The sequence below is a fragment of the Bombus huntii genome, chromosome 12 (assembly GCF_024542735.1).
Source record: "Bombus huntii isolate Logan2020A chromosome 12, iyBomHunt1.1, whole genome shotgun sequence".
In the NCBI taxonomy this organism is placed as follows: domain Eukaryota; kingdom Metazoa; phylum Arthropoda; class Insecta; order Hymenoptera; family Apidae; genus Bombus; species Bombus huntii.
In genome coordinates, this window is record NC_066249.1 from 2,638,788 (window position 1) to 2,659,550 (window position 20,763).

The 20,763-nt window shown below is 37.0% G+C and overlaps 2 protein-coding genes and 1 long non-coding RNA gene across 8 annotated transcripts; 2 read left to right on the forward strand and 1 right to left on the reverse strand.

Moving 5' to 3' along the window:
• Window positions 1-359: 359 nt before the first annotated feature.
• On the forward strand, window positions 360-2,417 carry LOC126871897 (X-box-binding protein 1). The gene is made up of 3 exons (XM_050631226.1): window positions 360-899; window positions 1,355-1,855; window positions 2,123-2,417. The coding sequence occupies exons 1-3, from the start codon at window positions 628-630 to the stop codon at window positions 2,223-2,225; spliced, it is 876 nt and encodes a 291-aa protein (XP_050487183.1). The 5' UTR covers window positions 360-627; the 3' UTR covers window positions 2,226-2,417.
• Window positions 2,418-3,230: 813 nt separating this feature from the next.
• LOC126871893 (paxillin-like) lies at window positions 3,231-20,737 on the reverse strand. Of its 6 annotated transcripts, none has more exons than XM_050631220.1 (10): window positions 20,537-20,737; window positions 13,632-13,783; window positions 7,657-7,810; window positions 7,415-7,544; window positions 7,083-7,284; window positions 6,078-6,392; window positions 5,816-5,989; window positions 5,515-5,745; window positions 4,232-4,352; window positions 3,231-4,149 (listed from the first exon to the last, which is right to left on the reverse strand). In XM_050631220.1, exons 1-10 carry the CDS (start codon window positions 20,547-20,549, stop codon window positions 4,004-4,006), a joined length of 1,638 nt encoding a protein of 545 aa, XP_050487177.1. In that variant the 5' UTR covers window positions 20,550-20,737; the 3' UTR covers window positions 3,231-4,003. The 6 variants fall into 6 exon arrangements, with proteins under 6 accessions (XP_050487177.1, XP_050487174.1, XP_050487179.1 ...); XM_050631217.1 differs by lacking the exon at window positions 20,537-20,737 and adding an exon at window positions 18,578-18,813; XM_050631222.1 differs by lacking the exon at window positions 20,537-20,737 and adding an exon at window positions 16,505-17,005.
• LOC126871899 (uncharacterized) lies at window positions 7,817-12,061 on the forward strand. The gene is made up of 2 exons (XR_007691780.1): window positions 7,817-9,172; window positions 9,203-12,061. It is a non-coding gene; the product is annotated as an uncharacterized LOC126871899 (long non-coding RNA).
• Window positions 20,738-20,763: the final 26 nt, after the last annotated feature.

The window sequence follows — 20,763 nt, forward strand, 5'->3', positions numbered from 1 at the left end:
TACAAACATCAATGAAACTTTTAATTATATCTTCCATCAACTGTAACTAATAAATTTCCCATTAAATGATGTAAGCTTCCTATAATTTAACGAGATTTGAAAAATAATATCAAAAGCTTATAGAATGACATCATAATTTTTACATAGAGAATGTTTCTAAGAGATTACAAGCATGGTAGTTTATAGGTAGAGCTTGTGTGGTAGGTGGAACCGCCGTAAAAAAGTGATGCTATGTGAATGATGCGATAGTACCGTATGGGATGACGTCAGTGAGATGTAATTGTTGGTTCCATGTAGTAGTGGAAGAATATGTGAAGAAGCACGGACGCGGCGACCAATAACGGTTCTCCACATGTAACGTTCCTGGTCTCAGCCAGTCACATTAAAGGCTGATGCAAGTGTGGTTCTAGGATGTTCTGCAGTCACTGAAATGTTGCAGCTCGTCAGTACGATTACATCAGTTAGAAAAAGCGTACGGAGTTTACATTCTATCCTTCGGTGTTATGTATTGGATCAGTCGGCGTCCGGCACTCGGTGGTTCCAGAAGTTGGACAAACGATAGATAGGGGTGGTGAAGTTCTAAAGCAAGTGACAATAGTAAATCCATTCCATATTTTATGGCTGATTATGAGCGTACTGAAAAGTGTTATCATCACGTTGCCTAAAGGCCTGCCGTCGAAGACGCCTGGCGTTATATCGGCAACGGAATTAACAAAATCTGTGCAGAAATTAAATTTTTCCGCTACCTTATTAACCGATAAAACGAGAATGGATCCAAAGAAAATGACTAAGCACGAGGAAATTCAAGATGACGGTTCATCGTTCAAAACAGATGTATGCGTTCGTGGAAAAAAACGGCGGCTAGATCACTTGACATGGGAGGAAAAACTACAGAGAAAGTACGCTGATAAGAAATGAAAATTATAAATAAAAATCAGAGTACATATATAGATACGTTATCGAAATATGATAAATCCATTTCTATTGATTTTCCGACTTAAAATTGAATTTTTCATATAATTTGGTGACTAAAAAGAAGTATTTTAGTATGAAATAATTGAAGAAGGAAATATCTTAATCGAGTTTTCTACGATGTTTTTTAAGACACGAATAATATTAGTTTAACTGTTATGTTAATTTAACTTAATCAATATTAGACTGCATAACTAATTTTATATTGATATTATTTTAACGTTCAAGAACTTGGCGAAATTACATATTGAATTTTAAAATTGGTTTTTTATAAAAGGCGGCAAATGTCATGTTTATAATAATGTCCTATGTTTTTTGTTCATAATGTGATTAGAAAACATTCGAAACTAGTGTTGAATTAATCCGAAATGATATTTTATAGGAAATTAAAAAATAGGGTAGCAGCTCAAACTTCTCGGGACCGTAAAAAAGCGAAACTTGACGAATTGGAAGAAACTGTTCGAACTTTAAGGGAACAAAATGAACTGTTGACGCAAGAATGTTCGATGTTAAGATCGCAAAACGAAATATTAGTCACAGAAACGAAAAGATTGAGGAAGGAAAGAGAGACCAAGAACGCGGGAGAATTTGTTTGTTCCATGTGCCAGAATCGTGTCGGCTGTGCTGTGTCCTCGCTGGGATCTACAGTGTCCCCCACTCACCCTCTGCAGCAGGGTGGAACAACACAGCTGGCACCGTCGCTGACGCTAACCCCAGGAGCAACAATTCTCCTGAAGATACTGACCATTTACCTCCTCTTGAAGAATTATTTGGCGACTTCCAAGGAGACGATTACATCGAACGACTTGAAGAACTTGCAGAAAGCCTTCTACGGGAGGTTACAGCAGAAGTGGAAGCAAATCCTCATAGGACAAATGAACAAGTGAGTATTATTGATCGTTATTGATCTGTCAAGCAACTACATCATATAATTTGATTTTATTGCTTTAGACTTTAGGAATGAATGATTTGTTTGAAAGAATAGAAGCATTTTGATATATTCTGAAATCCATAGGAAATCATTGATTATTAATAATTAAGCTGCAAATCTTGAATATTGTTAAACATTTCATTCGTTTCTGAATTTATATTTTTCATTTGCAACTCAGTCTTCCTTTCGTTAATGACATAATGATTGTGTCTTGTGTAGGTGCCAGTTAAGGAAAATACCACTGAGAAATGTCACTATTCAAAAAGAATGGTGGGGCAGACATCAAAAGATGTGGAAACCAATGGAACCTGTAGAAGCATGAATACACATCAACCATGGCATTCTGTTTCTAGCACAGCCAGTACACCTTATACCACAAACACAACCGCACCAGCGTCAATAAAGTCAGAGGTCGAAGTAAAACAAGAAGTCGAAACACAGGAGTTAGACACTATTTATGGTACCTACGATGAGGCAACCAATTCCGTAATGATCATTTATCCAGGAGATGAAAGCAATGTAAGCATTCAAGAATGCGTTCAAGAAGTAGTTACGGACGGTATTTGTACGGATGGTGTTTGTTCGAACGAAGATTCAACGTGCATAACACCGAATTATTATTCCAATCAGTTATCACCATGTTACACAAATACGGATTCTATGTCGCCGGCGAGTATACATTCCGAAGATGTGGATGTTAGTTACACACATACGAAATTAGATTCTAACGCGTCCGATTATGGATACGAATCGCACGGTTCTCCAAATTCTGATATACGACTTGAAAAAAGTAACATAGGTCTGTCGGATCTTTGGCACGAAAGTTTCTCTGAATTATTTCCAACATTAGCATGACAATTTCCTCAAAAAAGTAAATCCAAAAGACAATATCTGTGATACGCGTTAATCATACTTGTGGACTTGCGGGAAAGCATTCATATGATTAGATAGTTACTTCTTATTTTCTTATTTTGTCGGCAATAATATGTATAGCGCAAGCTATGACACTTTATAAACCAATAGCACATCTAAGTGTACATTTCCATTCGTACTTTTATACGTGTATTCTTAAAGTTAAAACATTATAGTTTAAAACACATTTTTTCTAATTTATCTCGATATAGAGATTCGCACGGTAATGATAAAACACGGAATGAATGTTACTGTATATAGTATCTCTTAAATGTTTATTGGTGAAACAATATGAATACTGCTGTGCAACAGTATGCCAAATAAACAGACTATAAAAAAAGCTCTTGTCTATTTTTGGATTTTATCCTAGTCTTTATATAAAAAAAGTAGGAAATAGGAATCGTTCAAGAAAAAATACTACAAAAATTAATCTTTAATTCATATTTTTACTGCTCTTACATTATGCACTTATGGAATATTTTGCTTTTGATTAATTTATGTCATATTTATTGATATTTGTAATATTGTATTTCTTGTGGATATTCAAATACCTGGTAAATACTAACCTGTATAGAAACTTTTATATTGGAAAATACAACTTGCATCATTGCAATCGTAAATATAAATATTTTATAAACACGTATCAAATCTATCAGAATTGTAAACATTTGGTAGTGTTCCGATTTCATAAATATCTTTTTTAATTGGCAGCTTTTTTCTTCGATATATCTCTCAAAGATTACATTAGTGGTAAAAATAAACTACTAATTAGCACCCTTTAATAATCCTTAGATTGTAGGTCAATGTGAAATACGTAATATAAAATATTCGTGAAAATATTAGCAACGTGCCCTTATTAAGGACAATGGAAGATAATAACGACCACAGTTATCCTATTACCTTATTCTTATGATAAGAATGCATAAGAATAAACAACGATACGTGATATAATTGAATTGTTGCACCATTTGCATATTGAGATTTATAAAAATTTCCAAAGGCTGCTTCGGGTTACGATACGAAGCTTGAATCGTGGAATATCAGTACTTGTGTATGATGACTAAAGCGATTACATATTCTACGCGGTATAGACATATGTGAGCAGCCTATAAAAATTGTAAGTAATACCAAGCGAAACAGCGCCTGTTCGTCTTTATGTTACAAATACGAATACTTTGCGGTAGATTTTTAACCGAATAATTTGTCGAAACACCCGTGGCAATATGGTTTATCGTTTTGTTCCTTAAAAGTACCTTTGTTCAATTGCTTTAAACAGAACGCGCATACAAAATGCTCGGGATGGAACTTCCGGAACATTGCGGTTATGCAACGACCTGAAAGAAGATAACGTTTATTTACGGGATTAGTGGTTACCGGCATAATGATTATTAGTAGAAGGTATGAAAGCGCAGGTACCTGTAATTGGTTTATGGCACCCTGCGCATAGGGACCCTCTCTTAGCGTGGTAATGAGTTTCACAATAGGGTAAACCTTCGTGATCAAAGAACGATCCACCTTGAAACTTTTGTCTACAATCCTGTGAATACAAAACAAAAGAAGCGTGTACATCAACTAGAAATATTTTTCACGAGAAAAGAAATATATGACTGTATTGAACATGATCACAGAGAATAGAAAAGACAGTACTATACGATAATGTCGTTTCTTTAGTCCCTGTTCATTTATGAATGAATGTAAAACGACTACTCCATAATATGGAAGAACGACTCAACGAGACAAGTATACATTACGCGTATTCAAGCACGCGTATATCTGCTGTACGTGTATGTATATGGGATAATGTATAGCTAATATATGAGTAGCCCGTGAAATTTACAGATCGTAATTTGTAGTGGATCTACGCGTTGACAAACATCATTAGATCAATATAGGATGCCGGCGTCCGACACACCTGCCTTCAACGAAGACACGTGGCAAGCGGCAGCATCCTAGTCACGAGCTAACTCTTTGTGTTGTGTGTGTTTTTTTTGTTTTTTTTCCTAATTTATTTTTATTTCGCATACAATACTAGCAATTGACATCAGCGTAACGATCGATTGTTAATAATATTTATCTATCTAGAGAACGTAATTTAACAGCAAAAATTTAATTCCGGCTGCATCGAATAATTTCTCGTAGAATCCTATTGTAATCCTAACGACGCCCTAGCTGTTTGTAATGTGTACCGTACATTTATCCGTGTGTATGTGTGTGTATGTGTGCGTGTATGTGTTCGTGTACGTAAATGAATAGGAATTTCGAGAGAGACAGATAACGATGGGGATGAAGTCGAATCGGTGCATTCTTCCTTTCTGGGCCACCTAAATCACCTGTTGAAAAAAGATGGGAAGAAGGGGGAAGAGTCAGGATCATAAACTTTTGCAGCCTGACAGCATAAAGAGGGGAACAATAGGGCTTTTCACATAAGAAATCGAAGCAACGCAATGGCTCGCCATCGCCTATGCTTCTTCCTCTTCCTCTTCATCATCATCGACACCAACGCATTTCGGGCAAACGGGTTTGCCCTCCATCGCATAAAACGACTTCCCAGATACCGGCTTCTTGCAATCCTGCAAGTTTTACATTTTAAAGCTACTGAACCGTGCAAACAGTTCATCGATACTTCGCATTAATCCTGAAGCGTTGCTGCAAATGGAAACGATTTGTTACGGATAAATATCGACAGGCGAAAAACCTACCCTGCAGACGAAACAATCCGGATGCCACTGACTGTTTAGAGCGGAGATATAATTCTCCATAATAGCACGATTACATCCGCCGCACTTCGGCGCGAACATGTCGAAGTAATCCTCCCGACAGTACGGCTTTCCGTCCCGCTCGTGGAACCCCTCTTCACCAAACTGTTTGCCACACTGAGCGCAAAAGAAGTGCTCCGTGTGCCAAGTTTTTTCCAACGCGGTTACGCATTTCTGAAAATAACAAGAACCTGCTGTAATACTAGATCGAAACACCGCGTGTGGGTTTCGTTGGACGCCTTACATCCAGAATGGGTCCGTTGCAGTAGGCGCAGCGTGGTGAGAAAAGATTATGATAATCGGGCTCGCAATAAGGATGACCCTCCCTTTCGAAGAAATTTCTTGTGCCCAATTCCTGGTTGCAGTGGGTGCATGTGAAGTGTTCAGGGTGCCACGTTTTACCTAGAGCGGTGATCACCTGTAAGAGGCATAATTTATCACTTGATTATATACAAATTTTGTCGACAAATTTGGCATGATCCAAACGACGATTGAGTTGGATTTACTTGTCCCACGATTGGTTTCTCGCAAGCGCTGCAGCATCCCTTCTGAGTAGTGTTCACTCCTTGACGACTCATATCGGCTTGAAGGTTTCCTAGCATAGAATCCAACTGATTCTGTTTGGTTTGAGTCGCTGGCTGCGGTGGATAAGGCTCTCCGTGTTGTTGCTGGTGGTGATGAGTAGTGTGAGTCTCGGTGATATGAATTCGAGTTTGCGTGCCCTCGGGTGGCAACGGGCTTTGCGAACTCTTGGTCGCCTTGTTCGGCTTGGCGTATGGAGAATCGGTCACTGTTTGAAGCTGATGAGAACTACTATTGATCTGCAAATGTACGACATATAATTAAAAAAAAAAAAGCCAGTCGGTGCAGGGTGGCGAAGAACATGATGTTTCAGAATATTCTCACAAATCAAGCAGGATGAAGAGCAATGAAAGAGCATGGAAAGCGAACGATATTTCGCTGCAAGATGTTGAGATGAAAGAAAATTGAAAAATCGGCGAGGTATGTTATTAGAGGCGGAGTGTCAAGGTAGCGAAAATTTGAAATTTGAAAACTGAAAAATATTAAGGACCCGCGAGAGATGTCGATTGGCAGAGGCGAGCTTGCAGACTGGCTGAAAGCTTTGAGAGATTTCGTGGATCACTATATTCCCCACCTTCTATATTTTCCCTCTCCTACCACGGAAAATCGGTGAACATGAAGAAAAGGAGAGAGAGAGAGAGAAAGAGAGAGAAGAGGAGTAGATGGTCGAATAGTGGTAGATGGTGGATGGTGGAATGGAAGTTATTTTGGTAACTTAGGGAGCCAAGAATGGGCAGGGATAGTTTTAACGGCACTGTTTTCTCATTCTGTAGTGATTTTAATAGTAAGCAAACATTACAAACGCTTATTGCACCCGGTGTCGAGGAATCTATGAATTACGTAATTGTTCTTAGGTGGTAGGAGATCTGACGATTGCGCTGACGCGTCAGACAAGATATAAGAGACAAATTTCCTGATATACACCGTACCTTAAATTCGGAGAGAGAAGCCATTAAATCGTCAAGCTCCTTGGTAGCGTTGCTGGCGGTGTGACCATTGGTATAACTCTTCTGGGCCTCGCTGCGATTCAACGATCCGTGCTGTCTAGGAGGATAACCATCGTACACGGGTTGCACCTCCGTGGACGTTTCTTGAATGGTAACTTTCACTCTACCATCGGCAGGATAATCCCTGACGAAGAAGATCGCGTTAAAATCAACTCCGAAGTACCGTGTTCAAATTGCAAACTTCCCAACTTTATCTTTTTCTCCTCCTTCTCGTTCGTTCGTGATTTTTCCAAGAATAAAAGAGTAACGCTTACCCGTTCGGTACCGCGGTGCTCAATTCTTCGAGCAACGAATCGACGGTGGGCCTTGAAGCTGACATGCTACTCGGAGAACGAAGCATCGGACTAGAATCACCATTCATTCCTCCCGAGGAAACGCGATTCTCTACGGTCATCGATATTTCGATCATCGTCGTTGCACAGTTTTCGTCAAATTCTAATTTAGCGTATCTGATCGAAACTGATGTAAACGAAAGACATGAAAATAGGATGCTGACCTCTTTCCTGATAATGAGCATTGTAACGAGCGTTGCTCAGATCTTGCAACAACGTGTCCAACTCCGACAGATTGTTGTTCAGGGAAGGCATCTTCCCTCCGCCGCTGCCTTTCGCGATGCTCTCCTCGATGGCCTCGCGGTTCTGATAAGTCGGCTGCAACAGCAGTTCGTCGTTCGCTATCGATCCTTTTCAACTTTATTTATCATCGATATTTAACTCATCCAATTTTTACACCTGATATGTCCATTTCTCGACAGATTTTTCCAGGATTATCGCGGAATAGCAATTTCTCGTTGGTTGTAATGTTCGTTTGTTCGATTGGTCTGAATATTTGCGTTAACAGGCGAATGAGAATCAACTAGGAGAGTTGTGTCAAGTGCGTGTGCGTACGTTTGTTCGTTACTCGGGGGAAGAACGAGGGAAAAAAGTGTCGCGGACAAGAGACAGATGCCAAGTAGCCGCAAAAGCGGTATTATTTCAAAACATGATGTCATTAGATGCTGCGCGGAATTTGTAAATACATTATCAATTAGGTGGTCGCGCGGAGGACAAGGCGTCATGCACTTTTAATAGAAACCTGCCCGCCAAACCGACCAACATTACTCGTTTGTTGCAAAATCCTCGAGCAAGAGAGAAGCACCGCGAATTTGTTCCGGCGATTCAATGAGCAACGACCAGAACCGAATCAACTTTGCTCCAACTTGATCTTCGGCCGATTAAATCGCTGATAATTAATCAACTACGTAGGAAGACACGTTTATCAGATAACGTTCGGTTAAGATCGTCTGATACGTCTTATTATTCAGATCTAATATATTCTTTCGTCTTTCGTCATCATCATGAAGTGATACGGAACGATACATCCTGATGGTGGAAACTAGGTTGCTCAGTGAGTTGTCGTTCCAAAAATATCCATAGCGAACCACCGACGGAAAGAAAATGTCGCAGTACGTCCGACAATCCTGCAGAACCCTGGTCGAAGTTTCTTCCACTGATCCCTCGAACGTGGAATCGTAGCCTGCGAAACGCTTTGCTCGTCAAGGCTGGTCGATCAAAAAATAAACACGGGTCTATAAACCGCCGCGATCTACAATGACACAGGGAACTTCATAAATCACCGATTCACCAAACTTGCGAAAATAGGCCGAACGCAAACTTTCCTGTGGAGATTTCCTCCGTGCTTCCCAACTTCGTCTAATATTCATCCAGTAGAAGACGAAGAGGACGTGTTTTAAGAGAGAAGTATGTAAAATTAATTCTTAAAGATTGTCGTGGGTGAAAGTTCGTCGCAGTATATCTTCCTTGAATGAAGAAATTAATAAATAGATGGAGTTCGATATCTTCATTGTTAGTTACTAGACGAAGAGTAGAAAAATCATTGTTCGCGGTGATTACAAAAATAATTCCATTACGATGGTACTTCTACGAGATGCCAAAAAATTTCCATGTGGTAGATTTTAAAAGTTACATATTTTCATCCGAGAATCACGTATCGTCTGAGAATCGATGAACTGCGTACCGATTTCCTTTTCCAGTGTCAGCCAGTACTCGACGGCTAACAAGAAATATTTTATTTAAGAAGAATAGATTCGAAAGTAAATTGTATGATTGGAAGAATCGCGCATTTTTCCAGAATCAACGAATCGCGTATAATTAAAGAAAACGCTGTATAATTAAAAATTAAAAAAAATAAAACGCTGTATAATTAAAAAAAAGGAAGCTTATGTATTTTAACGTAGTCCAAGTTCGTTCAAAAAGGGAAGCGTATCCGTAGAAAATCCTGTATGTGCAATTGTCTTAGTTATAAAGAAAACTCGATGTTCCATTCGTTTAGATAGACGGCATAGAGAAAAGTAAAAAAATCAGACAACTAACGTTTATTGCAACTTATACATTTTTTTACAGGCGCAACGTTGCTGCGACACCATCTTTTAGCATTGTCGGTAAATTATTTGAAAAGGGAAATTACATTTAAGATATATTCGAATAAAAAACAAAGTTTTTCAATTTTAGCATTTACAGTGTCTTCTCGATCGTTTCTTGCAATATTATTTAACACTGAACCGCGAAAGAAAGTCGCGTTTGAGGAGCAAAGATTCGAGAAACGAAAGGAAGATTCAAAGTCGAATATTTCCTTTAAAAGGATTGCGCGTGGTTCGAGAGTCGCGCACGGTTTACGCAACGCTCTCGAGAATCGCATTGGAACCCGTACGAATACGTAACACGGTTCGTTTCGTGCTAAATTCGCATCAAAGGAAAATAGTGCGCGATTCGACAGGTTTTCGCCAACTTTTCGTTTATCGTGGCCGAAAGCTCAACGCGAGAACGCCAATCAGCGTCACCCAGCGGCAGTGTTTCGCGACATTGCAAGTGTTCCAAGAAGAAGAGCACGACGTTATGATTTATTTCACGCCAGCGTCGTCTAGTAAAACTATGAAAAATTATGCTCGCCACAAACATAAATCTCCAATGGTCTACACGTGTTTCGTTATCGCCAGTGATTTCTCGCGAAACCATTATTTTCCTTGGATTTGGTTCTTCCTTTGTAGGTTGATAGCAGCAAATGGAACATGACGATTTTCATAGGTGCAATAAAATCTATTTATAAGACGAAGCTCCAGGAATGTTCGAAAAGATATCCGCTATATTCACGGCAATTTCGAGCAAGCCTCTAGCGGGGTTTCTGAGTACTGAATATCCTTGTTTAGTAGTGAAAAAATTGTTTCTTCGATCGAATGGTAAAACACGCTAGGTGAAACAGAAACCGTGTGACGTATCTATCTATGCACAGCCGTTATGCCTCGGTCTTTTCTCATGTGCTTGCATACGACGGGAAAGAAGAAGACCAGTGATTGTACAATGACACCGACGATCGATAAAATATACGAAGGCTCAGCGAAAAAGTGTATGGAGAATGTTGCCCTGAATGTCTAAAGTTTTATGAATACGTGTAGTAATTTGTTTTAATGTTTGAAGAGAACTATGAAGTTGAATTTCTTTCTTTTTTTCTTTAAATTCAACTTTTATCTGAAAAAATTATGGATAAAGTTGATAAAGCTAATATAAAAATCTTATAGTTAAGTAAATTTTACCGACGGTATTTTTCTATCGAAGATGGATTTTACCTAGAATTAGCTCAATTTAAAGTTGAATAGTAATGAAGATAATCTATGTATAAATGAACATTAAAACGAGCTTTGAAAATTCGAAATAGAATTCTTCTTCCATCGAACCTTTTCATTTATCTTAATCGAGGAAATTATGAACAAAGATGTATCGCCAGATGTATCGTTTCTCTGTTTTCACCGCTTTCAACGCTGTTTAAGCGAATGAATTTCAATTAAATTCCGCTAGGTGATACGCCTGTCATTTGCAATAGACGTTTGGTATTCGGTGAATGCGTTTCCTGTTCAATATGCCGATAAATCTTGGCTATGTCTCAAACATCAACTGCCCGACTATATCAATATCTCCATTAAACTAACTACTTGATAACGTAATTAGAAACGATGGAATGAAACCGCGTCGTCATATCGTTTCTTTTTTCTAAATGATTATAGCTGTGAGATGTTAAATGCTATTTGTCGTGGAATATTCTAGCAAGGAGGAGTTACCACTCTAAGGATGACTCGGTGGAACGCCTAAAGCGACCACGTGTTACGCAACAAGGGAATACTCGAAACGATCAAGAAATATGGCGACGGAATCAGGCAATTAAATCTCGGATGAAGTTGTACTTTATAGCAGGAATCGGATTTGGCAATTGGTTACTGTGCAGTTGGCGCGATGGAAACCGTGTTGCACGCGAACCGGGAAACTTTGCAGCCAACTCAAACGTCGAGAACCTGAATAATTGATGCATCGTTGCTTCCACTGGGAAATAATCGATAATACCACCGGGGAACGTAACAAATATTCCGCGGCAAAGATCGATAAGCGTGCGAGTCCAACTCGAGAACTCTTAGTTTCCAACCTTCGTATCGTTTTACATTTCTTCCTACTCGAAAGATATTTTTGCTTCTCTTTTCTTTTCTTTTTTCTTTTTTGTGACCGATTACGAAATAAAAAACTACAGCAGCTCTCTCGAGAACAGATCTATGACAACAGAACGGTGGATCAGGCAAAGTGTCTTGGTCTTAGTTACAGTTTTTTCATACGATTTAAAACTACTGGGGGGAGGGGGGGCACAAGTTATGGTATTATATATCGTCTTTTCAACATGCGAGAAATGTATCAGAGAATAAACAATGGAATATTTTACGAAAGCCAAAAGTTCAAATCAAAAATATAATACGACTTTTCGTGATATCGGAAGAAAATAGTTACCGTAACGTTAGACTTTAGTGGATTAAAGTACTATGTATTTATAGGTACACAATAAATATAGATTCCATAATGATTTAACTATTTGACTATGAAATATTATACTTGGCAGCCACATATTTCCAATAACTCTATGTATTTTTTTGAAAACCTCCTCAATTATTTTACAGTGATCTATAACAATTGCTGACGAAAGCCTAGCGTTGTTTTTAGAATCTAAATTTGGAAACGACTCGATTTACATATATATATATACATTAAATACGTAATAATAAATGTGACTGCACTGTAGGTAGGTAATTGGTCAATTTCCTGCGAAATGATCGAATGCCGCCCGTTAATAGTTTCGGATAGTAATGCTCGCGATCCGGAATCCGATACGATTCATCATCGTGGAACATATTTCAGAGTCGATTAACCATGAAATTACGGATCGATGATTAAGTCATTGGACATCTTTTCGCGGCAATAAACGATCGCAGGTTTAAAAGGATCCGACTGGACACACGTAATACGAGCTCGTTTCTCGTGATATATCCATTTTTTTCACGGATCTATAGCTTTTTTGCAGCTTGACGACTCTCGACTGGTTAATTTTAGAGGCGATATCGGTTCTAATTTTAGCCGATTCTTTGCGTCACACCAACCACTGGAATGTAACTATTTTGCATGGTTGCTCGTTTGCGAACATCTCTTTAGAATTTCCTCTGAAATTGGAAGAAAAGGTTTACCTCTGTTTCGACTTTATTTTGAACGCGTGACGCGAGATCACTCGTGTTGGACAAGTTCTAGCAACGCGTTTCCACGGCCGCCTCTAAAAATATGTTACAAGAATGATCGTGATACAAAGTTGGCTTCGATAGATACATAAACATAAGATAGATAGAAAAATACAACTGATTGACCGTGTCTGCCAATTTGTCCGATTAAACGAGGAAATCATAATCGTAAATTCTAGGTTATTTTCAGAGTCGTCCAACTGCAATTTTTCAGCGAAGCGCTAGCATACGTTTGATCGTTTCGTTTCGTGAGATTATGGAAACTCGAGAGAAGGTCACCGTAAAATTTAAAATGGAACCGCGAGAAAAGCGTGCCGCGCCGAACATATCACACTCGCCATCTATCTTAGCAAACCGCAACCTAAAGCAACTAAGTCTCTCTAATCATCTGCGAATAAAACGCGATATCGATAAGACAGTTAGTTTTCACAATTTATCACTAATAGAACAAATTTACGATTTATAAAAAAACAGAAATTTGATCCACCCCCTAAATATTATAAAAAATATTTCCTTTGAATATCTTTTATGTTTTTGCACATTTAGGTATCTCATAAATACATAAACATCTATAGTTTAATAACGAATATTGCAATTTAATGTTCTATTAAATACTTTGCCAATTTTGTCAAATAATTATCACTCTCCGTTTATTACAAAAACCGAGATATACGAATATTCGTGTATCGAAGCATTGTTCAACAATAATGTACCGTGACTGTGTTATAAGTACGTCACACAAATATTTCTCCCATTGTAAATGATACGAAATTAGTTTTCACATTTGACAGCGCTGTTAATTGAATCCATTGGCGTAAATGGAGAAGAATAAAATTTTTCCTATTGAAATATAACAAAGAAAATTTACATACCGATTGCGGCGGAAGCGGAGAAGTTCGATTATCGTAGGATCTATAGGCGGTGGTTCTCGCGCCGTTCAGCGATCCATAACCAGGAGTGGCGTTACTACCGACATGATTTCCTTCCGATGACACTGTGTTTTGCAGGTCTGCCAATAGCGCATCTGAAATCAAGAAATAATTGCTGTAAAACGTCGCTGAGAAGTATCTTCAATTATCCCTAATGATTTCAAGAAGGCAATTGAATTATGGACCTCTTTGCAAGAATAAAACAAATTGGCCGATTTCACGTAGAAGATATTAGTAAGAGGCATAGCTTGTTATTTTTCTTCAGATATTGCTTCAGGTGTATCAGAATTTTTGTATACATTTATCGCAAACAGTAATAAAATGGCTGCCCGTGTTGTTTAAATAACGAGAATGGTGTCAACGACACCGATAAGCACATTAAGTTTTCATCGAAGCGACTAACGAGCGCTGCTAACATCGAGTCAGTATAAATTTAGGCAAGTTCATTGGAAAACAGTATCAAGATGAACTAGTTCAGTAAGTAAACCACTTTAACATTGCTCGTTTATTCACACATTTTTATATTCCATGATAAAAACTGTCTTTCCTTTACGATAATAAAATGAAGAACTTTTTTTCTCGCTTACCACCTGGAAATATCGATTGATCATCAACGCTTGCGCTCTATGTGAATATGTTTTTGCGCTGAAAATATGCACACTCAAATATTTTCGATATTTCATGGCAGAATAACAAAGAAAAAAAGACGATGACGTGAGCGTTGTTTAACGAGCAAAGCTTAGAGATAAGCGTACAAGGTAAACCTCCGTGAACGTCGTAAAGTCACGTATAAAAGAATCATTTACCAAGACTGAGAAGATTTGTTTCCGTTTTCTCGGTATTGTAGGACTCGTAGAGATTATCGGCCCCAGCCTGCGACTCACATCCTGTTTCCATCGCGAGACAAACTGCGACACACCCACTGTTCCGAGAACGTCGAACTTCGCCACCAATTTCCAGTCGAATCGAAAGCAACGCGTGTGGGATATTCGCGAGATCGTGTAGTTTCCACACTTCTATTCACAACTGTGCAATTACTCTCTAATCGAGAGAGGGAAACGAAACTGATCGACGTCGAAATCGTCGACGATTTGACACTGATAATATCGCAGACCTCGCGAAATTTTCGACTAACGTCCGTGTAAATACTTTATACACGTTCGCCTTTCAATAATCGCGTGCAACACCAACGATACATTCCTTTCTATTTGTTTATCTCTGTCCAATACTCTCCCCTGGGCGATGTAAAATCACGATATAGAGAACAAACTGTCACGTGCTTATCGGATCGGCGAGATTTGCACACGTGAACCTGTGATGATCGGCAAAACGGTACTGATTGTCAATCAAGTTCTCGGTAAAGCGACCGGCTTCGAAGCCGGAGAATAGAAGCCTGGAGGAGGCAAGCTGGTCTGGAGAAGGAGAAGGAACAGGAGATGGAGGGAGTATTCTCACAACAAGGGAAGTAGAAACTCGAGGCTGGTTCGCGAAGCCAAGGAAAACCAACCTAGCCAGCTACGAAGAAATGGTTCGCGGGTAGAACCTGAACTAGACAGTTACTTGTGAATCGGATGGATGTGCTCTTTCGCGGAAATTGAAATGTTCCTTGAATTGGACCCTCGATATCGTAACTTAAAGGTTAGAAGACGATAAGAAAACGAATATAATAATTCAAATATTGCGTTCTTGCTTTGTCGATAAAGTAGATCTTTAAGGGAAATTTTTATACATTATGAAACAAGAATGTTAATGCAGTAGTATTTTTTAATTAATGATGAATTATTGAGTTTCAGATCTAGTTCGTGTCGACTTTCAATCAATATAACAACGCGTTTGAATGAAATTCGTGGTTGGCAGGAAGCCTACCGAGCTCCCCCGGATCTATTTTATACTGCTGAATCATACAGTCAATTTGGACATTAATATTGCACGATATGCGTAACGCACTTTCGTCATAAATTTCATGGAAATTGGACACATACGATAATGACTCTAGACACTTAATAAATCATATAGAAGTATTACAGTCGCAGGTATTTAAATCAAAATGTTTCTGCTTTCAATGTATTACATCGAATATGTATTATTACTATTAACATCTGATTAAGCAAAACAAAAACGTGGTCGCAAAAAAGCACGTAATTATAATTAGGATTCGATGCAATCATAATTTCCATCGATCTCTGCATAAACAAAGTTAGTGATTACTGTCATTAACTCGCATTACCATTGGCACCAAATTTACTTACTTATATACTGTTCCCAGCGTGCGTGTCGTTGGATCGTTGCCAAACGAGCCGGTGTAATCGGCGATACAGGTCTCGTAATGTCGGTCATAGTCATATCACTGTGTTTTCAACGACATGACACTGAATCAAATGACACTAGAAATTGGAGTTTAATATATCACCGAAGAACAGAATGAGAATTGAAATTTTAAGAATGTAATCCTTATGATTAACTCGAGAGTAACCTATCCAAATATTGATGATGATATGAAGACTGACCTCCAGTCCTGTTTACGAACAGTGGGACACAAACACAAATGAAGAACGACAACGATTATACGATTCTAATTTGGCTAATGAAAATATTCGAAACATTCTATACATACAATAGATCCCTTCCCTGACAATTATTACTTAGTATGTACTTACTCTTTTGGTACAATTATACACACGTACGGATAAACATTTATCTTGTAGACATAATTATATTATTTAATAATGACGATATGCTTTGACACTTCAGATAATTGTTATTGTATTACAATTAATCTATATGATTACAAAAAATGAAATTAAATTATTTCATACCACATTAAATTATCGCCACGTGCAAGTGTCGAAGGTAATGAACAAACGAAGATATGATGGCTAGGAGGCACGTATGTGTTGCGAGATCAGGTAGGACTGCCAGCACGTGTTTTCTCAGTTTGCATCTACAGAATCTGTGTTACGTGAACCCATCTCCTCCTTCCTTTGTCCCTCTTCTCCTTCCTCCCTCTTTTCAACCTCGTTCTTCGTCTCTGTTTCGCACCTTCTTTCATGCGATGCATATATATGTTTACATCTAGATTCATGACGACAAAATACCCAAGAATAACTTCGACTACCTATCATCTTTTGCCACGGTTTTCTCTTACTATTTTGGATTTTGTACTTCCTTCGGGAGAGCGGTATCTTCCAATCAGAGGATTTACGAATTTGTTCGTAACACAAGAGTAAAAAAATTGTAGATCGTTTTGTGAAAATAGAATGGATCACGTTAATCCTATTCGAGTCATGTATGCCAGTTGTAAGCGTAGGAAGTTAAATCACACACTGTCGTGCCTCATATGGATATGTATAAATCAAACCAAGGTTTGTTCAAGGAAGAGATTCCTACGCACACATTGGATCATTATATGAGCTTTTATGCAATGAAATGCATGATAAATAAGCGCAGTTTCCTGTATCTCTAAAAAAGCTAGTGCATTACGACTAGAAATGTAATAATGCATATTGATGATAACAACTTTCATATTGCTGTTCATTGTATTCATCGTATAAACATATACATACATATGTTTGATTTTCTTTATAAAACTCATATAAAATAAATTACTAAATTATTTGGCAAGAAAAAATTGGTAGTGCATATAAATATGCATTTATAAGTCTTTCACATTAGAAATGGAAAAGGAATCTTTAAGAATTAATAATTAATTATGTACATATACAGTGACAGAGGCACTACCGATAAAATTGATCCCTTGTGTCGATACATCAGCACCTTGTCTCCTGTGTGATCAAACAGATGACGCCACTCGAAAATATCGACACAATATTTTTAATTCAAATTTCTTTCGAAACAAATAAAAATGAACTATGTATCACATTCTTTTATAGATTTCCATAAAAAGATCGTCCGTAAATAATGACTTCGAGAATTATTTCAGAAAGTTTAGTGTCAAGGCGACCCACATTGTAGGTGAAAGGTATTCCAAAAAAAATGATGTGATCTGTTGCATCATGAGTCATCCCTTCAGTCCGAATTAAATGTGCATTTTAAAAATAATTTAAATCCACATATAGTGTGATTGCACATGCGAAAAAGTCAAAACATGTACACTTTTTAATTTTAGAAGATTTCTTTAAAAAATGTTTCAAATAATAATAATTAATTTTTTTAATTTATAGCAATTCTTTTCATAAATTACGAAAACGATTTGAAGTTCCGTATCTTTAAGGTTGGCTACTTTATATATTAACCTTTGAAAATATGCCAGAGATTCATTTCCGCCAACGATTCAAGACTATTATAAATTTATCAAAACATGAAATGGTAAATTAGTAAGTAGTAAATTAGTTACTGAAAAATAGTAAACAAAAAGACATGCGTGAATAAAATTAACCCATCCTTTTATATTTATAAATGTAATCTAACTAAAATGTAAACTAGCTAATTTTAATAATTATTTATATTTATAAAACCATTTAAGGATGGCACGACTAATTCATCCCTTTCAAAACGTTTTAACGCACTCTATGAACTGACGAAAAATAATACCGTCAGAAGCAATTGAGCTTAATTTGAAAGTTCATATTACGTTATCGCGCAAAGTTGCGTGAACACAACCAACGCAGACATAGATACTAAATCGATATATTAACTAATGTCTCTAATTTTAATTCTATGAAAAGAAAGCATATCAAGAACAATTTTTAATTAGTAATCCAGACCGGTATTCTAATTACATATGCAAAAAGGTCGCATATATGCACGTATGCATCCGTAATCATTAGAAATAATTTCATATCATCGTTCTATTTTAAAGTTATAGAACAAAGCATTAAAATCACGCAAAATTAAAAGGGTTAAAAACATAAAAAGAATTATCGACTCACATCCTGGTGGTGAACCTTTTGTGATGGTGATTTTATAGGGCTGATAAATAGCGCTTGGTTCTACTTTTCCGTACATTGTTCGATCCATAGCCATTTTTTTAACGTACCACTTGAAAATATAATCACACTTATATCCGTTTACTTATTTTATGTTAGTTCATACGAAATCACGAATTCATCGCGTACAAGCATGTATGCTATTATGTAGCACTTTTACTGCGGTAATGCTTCTCTTCACTGTCTATCGCGAACGACCGAGCTGTGTAGACGATCGATTAGTGGTGGGGATGATGCACACACCACACGACCACTTGTTGAATGCCGTCTGTGAATTTTATACATACGAATCCACAAATAGGAGAATAATCTATTAAGTTTAAAAAAAAGAAGAGAAAAGAGCATCAAGGGTAAGCAACTTTATAAATAGTAGTAGTCTATCGATCGTTATCTCATTTATACTTTCAATTATTTTCCGCTCACGTTTAAATACACTGCTACAATCAACAGATTTACTCACGCACACACAACGTATTATTGAGATTTTATGCGAGAAGCTGAATGAATACGTTTTTTATTGTCTATGATTGTAGAATGAATTGTCACCGCTTGTTGAAATACAACAGAGCAAGAATCGTGGTATCAATACTCTGTGAATAGAGTGAATTCGACGGGAGGAAAACAAGAAGTTCAAATGTACAAGTATATTTCAGGCGCTCGCCCGCACTCACGACTTCCATCCTCTCCGAGCAATGCTAAAACAAGAGGACAACGGTTCCGTGAAATACACTAAAAATACGTAGAATCGTTGGCACACGATAACCCAGAGCGCACTTGCGATATTATGCGGATTTTGGAAAATCTCTTCCGGTATAAATAAATACACCACGTGCAACCATCCGTGTTCCTCAAATTTTTCGCAGTTTTTTAAATTAACTTAGAAGCTTTTATTTATAGAGGTGCTTAGAAATTCTAATTTTATTAAAAAATAGAGATCATTACATTGCAATTGCGTAATTTTATCTCAAAATGATAATCGATGATAGTAACGCTACTTATTAACATTATAGTTTGCACTTGAAGGTATAAATACGTAATGATATAAACTCATTGCGATCGCATATGATTATGACAAACATATAATTAACACTGATTATATAGATATTATAAGTGATGCGTTAAGCAAATCAAGATGGAAGAATTTGTGGAAAAAGATTTATAATTAAAACCTGTATCGCGATTAATAAAGTTACTGGGGATGAACTAACTAACATGTGATGCATTTAACGGTGACGCAACAAAATGTTACCATGGTAATACAGATAACAGTTACGTACTTCACCTCGCCTGGTACTCGTAAATTCGTAATATTACAGCATGCCATCTATATTTTGCAACTAAATCTAGTCCTAATCAATTTTCATCTAAATACATTATGTAAAATACTACTGCGAAAGGAATACGTATACATAATGATACAACTTTGGTTACAAATAATAAGATGTATACCTTTTATATTTACGAATGTACATATATAAATAATAACAAAAGTGAAATACAATAGAATTAAGATTGTCACGTCATATTTAGATGTATTAGAAAGAAATTGCATTTTTGATTTTCTTTAGCATTCCTTATCAATAATACTTGTTCACATATAAATATTATATTAAGTGTGTGTGAACAAATAAATATACATGTATAATTATAACATCGATTTATTGATATCATATTTGAAAAATTTAAAATAAAATTAGAGAAGTGATATTTCACAATTTCCATATTTTTTAAATTTTTAAAGCAAAAATTAAAGTTAGAACTCGAAAAAGATATAAATAATACACATGATTAGATGATAATATGTTATAAGTATTCTTATAAACATAAATGTTTCTGACAGTATGATCGATTCAAATTTGAGGTTATTTCATCAATTGAATATTTAAAATTCATTTTACTCACCTAGATCATCCATGTTTAATATATATTAACCCTGTAGATATTGTTGCACAAATTACACTCAACCCGTGATAATTTTCAATTAAAATGACGGTAAAAAGTGTCAAAATTGAATGATCAATTTACGTCCCTCAGTTGGGCAATGCAAACATCAAATATGGAGAACCCGGTTCTCTCACTTCATAACTTCCAGCATTCATTGTCTAACCTTTATATGTGTATATAAGCAG